General features: G+C 39.7%; 1 protein-coding gene across 1 annotated transcript; it reads left to right on the top strand.

The window, feature by feature from the left end:
* Window positions 1–2,569: 2,569 nt before the first annotated feature.
* Window positions 2,570–7,172, top strand: SMG8 (SMG8 nonsense mediated mRNA decay factor). Its single transcript, XM_074319677.2, has 4 exons — window positions 2,570–4,444; window positions 5,004–5,149; window positions 5,471–6,343; window positions 6,739–7,172. Exons 1-4 carry the CDS (start codon window positions 2,614–2,616, stop codon window positions 6,934–6,936), a joined length of 3,048 nt encoding a protein of 1,015 aa, XP_074175778.2. The 5' UTR covers window positions 2,570–2,613; the 3' UTR covers window positions 6,937–7,172.
* The last annotated feature ends 279 nt before the right edge of the window (window positions 7,173–7,451 follow it).

Below are 7,451 nucleotides of genomic sequence, written 5' to 3'. Positions count from 1 at the left end.
AGACCAGTATAGCTTAATATATTAAAAAACCAGCCCATGACCTGGGGCTCCACCTTTCCTTTGAGAATTAAATGAGATAATTATTTTCCCCCCAGTGATATTGAGATATAATTGACCTATAACACTGTAAGTAGTTTAAAGCATAACATAATGATTTGATATATGTATATATTGCCAAATGATTTCCACAATCAATTTAATTAATATCCATCAATTCATAGTTACAATTTTTTTCTTGTGATGAGAACTTTTAAGATGTACTCCTTTTCAAAAATACAATAGTGTTGTTAACACTAGTCACCATGCTGTACGTTACATCCTCAGAACTTTTTATCTTATAACTGGAAGTATGTACCTTTTGGTCACCTTCACCCATCCCTCCCCCCATCTCTTCTCTGTTTCTATGAGTAGGTATTTTTAGATTCCCATTTAAGTAAGATCATACATAAATGAGATGGTTCTTGATAAGGATTTAGCACAAACACACTAAGTAATCTATGTTTATTATTTTATTGTCATTATTTGACATCCCAATGACAACTCATTCAACACAAATGATCTAATTCCATTTCTTCTTTAAAGCCAAGAGTATTTCAAAAAACAATCTAACATTTCAAAGTTCCAGTCAACTAAATCAAATATTAAGTTAAGGCTTTCCACATTTCTTCAAGGAAGAATTTTTTTTAACATTACAAATTGAAAAAAAAAAAAATTATTGTAGAAAAATTAGAAAATAGAGATATAAAAATAAAAAAGGATGTTGAAGTAGCTTTATGTATAATTTCCAAAACTTTGAAGCAACCAAAATGTCCTTTAGTAGGTGAATGAATAAATAAATAAATTGTGGTACATCCAGATAATGAAACGTTATTTAACACTAAAAAGAAATGAGTTATCAAATCATGAAAAGACATGGAGGAACCTTAAAGGCATATTGCTAAGTGAAAGAAGCCAATCTGAAAAGACTATGTATTTTATAATTCCAACTATATGGCATTTTGGAAAAAGCAAAACGAAGGAGCCATTTAAAAGATCAATGGTTGCCAGAGCTTAGGGGGAAGGAAAGAATGAATAGGCAGAGCACAGAGTAATTTTAGAGCAGTAAAACTATTTTAAACCTGTATGTCCATAGAATGTAAATCCATAGAATGTACAACATTAAGAATAAACCCTAATGTAAACTGTGGATTTGGGTGTGATAATAATGTATCCATGTAAGTTCACAGATTATAACAAGTGTACCACTGGAGGGGGTATTAATACTGGGAGATGTTGTGCCAGCGTTGGGGCAGAGTATACAGGAACTATCTGTACTTTGTGCTTAATTTTGCTATGAACCTAAAACTACTTTTAAAAGTAAAGTCTATTATTAAAAAACAAACAAACAAAAAAAGGAGAGTAAAGAGAAACAGTTAAACAAATTCCAACATGTTTTAAACATTTTGGTGTATTTTTTGGTATATAATCTTCTGAGCTTGAGAAATTTTTTAAAAGCTTGTACTCCATAGAACTTTCCAAATCACTGGCTTTCTTTTCCACTGAAGTGAGTGAATTATATTTCTTTACGAATAGGATAGAAAAAGGAAATTTGTTCACTTTGCAGGCTATTTCTAGAGCGGCGTTTCTCAAACTGTACAGTGTGTACAAATCGCTAAGATTTTAAATATTTTTTGTTTTTATTCATTTTGGAATTTATTTATTGAATGCAAACACACACCACCTACTGGGTGCTAGCCGGTTATTACTAAGGGAACATAGGGCTGGGCATGTGATAAATGAGTGACGCCCTCGATGTGTTAAGGATCTTGCCATTTCCACAGCAATTTACAAAGCACTTTCATAGTATCTACATCATTTGGTCTTCAAAAGTACCCTGTGGGATAGATAAAAGCAAGTTTTTCGTTTTTTAAAAAAATCCCTATTTAATTTTTTTTATAGGAGTTAATTTGAACCACATTGATGACGCAGGCCAGAGAGCAAGATCTCAAATGTTCCCTAATCACCATTTAGACAATGAAAGGAAAGGAAACCTGGAGAAGTTAAGGGACTTGTTTAAGATCACACGTTATTGAGACGTGGAGCCAGTGCATGGTACCAGCATTGGGGCACCCAGACACCCAAGACCACCCTAGGAAGTTAGGATTTCAATCAGACAAATCACTAGAAATTAAACAACATGCATGTTCTGATTCAGTAGGGTGGGTTGTGGCCAGAGATTCTACATTTCTAACAAACTTCCTCTTAGAAATGCAGACTACACCTTGTGTAGCAAGGTTCTGGAGCTTACACTGAACTACTTTTCTTCTTTTGTGGTCACTTGCCACTTTTCTTTCGCAGTGTTTTGTATTCCTTGAAATGCTTCCGATTGTCTTTCTGATACCTCGATTCTTACAGCCTTCCGAAATGAGGAAAATCTTAAACCGGCTGTCTTGTAGGACTATGGAAAACCGGCGAAAACTACTTCGTACGTAGGAGGAGAGGAGGTGTGGAAGGCGGAACCTAAAGTGAGAGGACAGCAGGAACTGAAGAAGCAGAGGAGGGATTTCAAAACTGAACGAAAGCCGGTTGGTTTTACAGGGAGGACCGGAAGCATTCTAGAGAAGTCGCTGCACCATGGCGGGTCCTGTCAGCTTGCGAGAGCTTCTAATGGGAGCTTCAGCCTGGACCAGCCCTGAAAGTCCCGAGGGGTCTCCTACTGAGGGCGGAGGGAGCGCGCCTGGCGGACCGGAGCCTCCTTGGCGAGAGGATGAGATTTGCGTGGTGGGAATCTTCGGCAAGACGGCTCTGCGACTGAATTCCGAGAAGTTCTCACTTGTGAACACGGTGTGCGACCGACAGGTCTTTCCCCTCTTTCACCACCAAGATCCGGGGGACCCAGAGCCTGGAATCAGGACCGAGGCAGGCACTGTCGGGGAGGCTGGTGGAGCCGGAGACGCTGGGGCTGGGGCCGGGGCCGGGGCCGGGACCGCGGCCGCGCCCGCGCCCGGGGCCGCGCCCGGGGCCGGGGCCGGGGCCGGGGCCGCGGATCCAGTTCCGGGAGGTGAAGCTGCCGCGGAAGGTAACCAAACTGAGCCAGGTTCCCAGGACTACAGCCTTCTGCAGGCCTATTACAATCAGGAAAGCAAGGTTCTGTATCTTCTTCTCACTTCCATCTGTGACAATTACCAGCTTCTGCGGGCTTGTCGAGCCCTTCAGAGCGGGGAAGCTGGAGGCGGCCTCTCCTTACCTCATGCAGAAACGCACGAGTTCTGGAAGCATCAGGAGAAGCTGCAGTGCCTCAGTCTGCTTTACCTTTTCTCCGTCTGTCACATCCTGCTTCTGGTCCATCCCACTTGTTCCTTTGACATCACTTACGATCGAGTGTTCAGAGCCTTGGATGGACTGAGACAGAAAGTACTGCCTCTTCTCAAGACAGCCATTAAGGATTGTCCAGTTGGCAAAGACTGGAAACTAAACTGCCGACCTTGCCCACCTAGACTCCTTTTCCTATTTCAACTCAATGGAGCCCTCAAAGTGGAACCCCCTCGGAACCAAGACCCAGCTCATCCAGACAAGCCCAAGAAACATTCTCCCAAAAGGAGACTGCAGCATGCCCTGGAGGACCAGATCTATAGAATTTTCCGGAAGAGTCGTGTCTTGACTAATCAGAGTATTAACTGCCTCTTTACTGTGCCTGCCAACCAAGCTTTTGTGTACATAGTTCCAGGAAGTCAGGAGGAGGACCCAGTAGGCATGTTGCTGGACCAACTTAGGAGTCATTGTACTGTCAAGGACCCGGAATCTTTGCTGGTACCTGCACCCCTTTCTGGGCCCAGGCGATACCAGGTGATGAGGCAACACAACCGACAACAACTTTCTTTCCATGTTGACAGCAGCAGTTCCAGTTCTTCAGGGCAGCTAGTGGATTTCACTCTTCGGGAATTCCTATGGCAGCATGTGGAGCTAGTCCTAAGCAAGAAAGGTTTTGATGACAGTGTGGGCAGGAACCCACAGCCTTCCCATTTTGAACTTCCCACTTATCAGAAGTGGATCTCAGCAGCTTCAAAACTGTATGAAGTAGCTATTGATGGGAAAGAGGAGGACCTGGGGTCACCCACTGGGGAGCTAACATCCAAGATTTTAAGCAGTATTAAAGTCTTGGAAGGGTTTTTGGATATTGACACCAAATTCTCAGAAAATCGGTGCCAAAAAGCTTTACCCATGGCCCATAGTGCTTATCAGTCAAATTTGCCTCATAATTACACAATGACTGTCCATAAGAATCAGCTTGCCCAGGCTCTTCGAGTGTACAGTCAACATGCTAGGGGTCCAGCCTTTCACAAATACGCCATGCAGTTACACGAGGACTGCTACAAGTTTTGGAGCAATGGCCATCAGCTCTGTGAGGAGAGAAGTTTAACTGATCAACACTGTGTACATAAATTTCACTCATTACCTAAATCAGGTAGCTAAAATTTTCTCAGCATTTTGAAATCAAAACTTTAAGCTGTTATTATTTTTGTTTTAAGAGTGTTTGTTCACGATGTATTGATGTTCTATAGGGTTCTTTTTAAATTTAGGTGCATCAGATTTAAATTTTCCCTCCTGCTGTAAAAAAATATCAGCTATGACTACTAGTTATTTTCTTGTATTTAAACAATGAGCTCTAGGGGATTAGGAAATGAGAACTGTTAAATAGTACAAAGTTTCAGAAATTTTATATTAACGTTTTTATCTTGGAGTGTTTGTTGAACTAAAATGAGTATAATGAAATGTAAAGTCACCATGATGATGACAAAAACCTACAAACCTTAGAAAATCCAAAAACTTTAGATTGAAAATATAATTTTACGTATTTTCACTTGTTTCTTCTGTTACGTGTATTTAGGCAAGATTTGGTGGTGATGGTGTTTTTTTCCAAAGTACTATTTGGAGAAATTTGGGGTTTAGATGCTATAGAGTGCAAATTAAATTTCACTCTGTGTTGTGTATGTGAAATTAATAGTGACTGTTATATTTTCCAGGAGAAAAACCAGAGGCTGATAGAAATCCTCCTGTGCTATATCACAATAGCCGAGCTCGGTCCACTGGTGCCTGTAACTGTGGAAGGAAACAAGCACCTCGAGATGACCCCTTTGATATCAAGGCAGCTAACTATGACTTTTATCAGGTAGACTCTGAATTTTTCTTTTTCCTCATCTCTCTCTCTCTCTCTCTCTCTCTCTCTCTCTCTCTCTCTCTCCTTCTCTCCTTCTCTTTCTTTTTTTTGTTAACTGAGTAAGCTAACTGAGTAAAAATACGTATTTTTTCAGAAGGAAAATATCTACAAAAGTAAATGGCCCTACAATGTGATATGTAGACAAGGGAAAGTTCTTTATATATACTTACTTGCTTACCCATTAATTGTTGATCTTGCTTTTTAGAGTGAAGAATGTGTTATTTTAAATGGAAAGTTCACAGGGTATTTTTTTTTCTTCTTCTTCCTCTATAGCTTTTGGAAGAAAAATGTTGTGGAAAATTGGATCATATCAATTTCCCGGTATTTGAACCAAGTACTCCAGATCCTGCTCCTGCCAAAAATGAATCTTCTCCTGCCCTACCAGATGCAGATGCTGATAAACTTAAAGAAAAAGAACCTCAAACCCAAGGAGAGAGCACAAGCCTGAGTTTAGCTTTGAGTTTAGGCCAATCCACAGATAGTTTAGGTACCTATCCTGCTGATCCACAAGCAGGAGGAGATAATCCAGAAGTTCATGGTCAAGGAGAAGTAAAAACTGAGAAGAGACCAAACTTGATTGATCGACAGGCATCCACAGTTGAATATCTCCCAGGCATGCTGCATTCAAATTGCCCTAAAGGTCTCCTACCCAAATTCTCCAGCTGGTCTTTGGTTAAACTAGGCCCTGCTAAATCTTACAACTTTCATACAGGTTTAGACCAACAGGGTTTCATTCCAGGAACAAACTATCTTATGCCTTGGGACATTGTCATCAGGACTAGAGCTGAAGATGAAGGAGACTTAGACACCAATTCTTGGCCTGCTCCAAATAAAGCTATTCCTGGGAAGAGAAGTGCAGTTGTAATGGGAAGAGGAAGACGGCGAGATGACATAGCTCGAGCATTTGTGGGCTTTGAATATGAAGACTCTCGAGGTCGGAGGTTTATGTGCTCAGGACCTGACAAAATAATGAAAGTAATGGGAAGTGGTCCAAAGGAATCAGCTTTAAAAGCCCTGAATAGTGACATGCCCTTATATATTCTGTCATCATCTCAAGGTAGAGGGCTAAAACCACATTATGCTCAACTTATGAGGCTTTTTGTTGTGGTTCCTGATGCTCCTTTGCAGATAATACTAATGCCTCAGGTAAGAAATACAACCCTTTCTGTCTTCGGAAACAAAAACTGCTGATGCTTGTTTTGATTGTTTCTTAAAAGTATAGGATAATATCAAAGTGGTTATTTCATTAAATGAGTCTTAATTTTAAATACCTTTTATACCTAATATTCTTTTTCTTGAAAAATTAATTGTGAATGTCTTAATCAGTTCACACCATGAGTTCACATCAATTGGTTCAGAATCAGAACTTAAAGTTAAAAATCTGTAGAAAAGCAGGATAATATCTGAGACTATATAATATAGAGTATTGGATATGATTAGAGTTAGGAGTGTACCCATTACCTACAAACCTATTATTTGTTTAGGCATTTATTTTTCTGGTGTTTCTTACTGAAAATAATTATATTACTTATGTTTTTCAGGTTCAACCAGGCCCACCACCATGTCCAGTATTCTACCCAGAAAAACAAGAGATCACTCTCCCACCAGATGGTCTCTGGGTTTTGAGATTTCCTTATGCATATGTGACAGAGAGAGGACCTTGTTTCCCTCCAAAGGAAAATGTGCAGTTAATGAGTTACAAGGTACTCCGAGGGGTTCTTAAAGCAGTAACACAATAAGTGTTTCCCAGCCAGTTCAATCCTAAACTTGAACTGGTTTTTGTTTTTGGTGTGTATGGAGTGTTTTATTTGGTATTTGTATACTGTGTTTTCTTGAACCTAAAATGTGTTTTGGTTTACAGGAGTTCAGTGTTTGGACAATAATTGTTCTACTATTTCATGATATTGTTGATATTTATTGTAAATAGGGCTACAACTTCCTAATAAACATTGGTTATTCTGGAAAAGACATAAAATACATGGTGATACCTCTTATTTTTCTTATTTCTGTTTCGCTGTCCATAATAAAACTTGTTTCTACCATAACTGAATGTTGCATAATCACGTTGAGCCAAAACTTTGTTTTTGCTAAAATTCTATTTTAGCTGGGATTTTCCTTAAGATGCTGCTCTTGAAATTATCTTCAAAACAAGATGATCCAGTAAGTTATCTGGTAATGCTCTGAGGACTTAATTGCAAAAAAAAGCCCTATTGTTTGGCCCACAATCCCGGTACCTGAGTTAGATTTTTTTTTC

This window comes from Rhinolophus sinicus, chromosome 12 (assembly GCF_057876585.1).
Source record: "Rhinolophus sinicus isolate RSI-liver-muscle chromosome 12, RSI-T2T, whole genome shotgun sequence".
Lineage (NCBI taxonomy): Eukaryota > Metazoa > Chordata > Mammalia > Chiroptera > Rhinolophidae > Rhinolophus > Rhinolophus sinicus.
The sequence above is the reverse complement of the archived record's forward strand: the minus strand, read 5'-3'. Positions and strand labels throughout refer to the sequence as shown.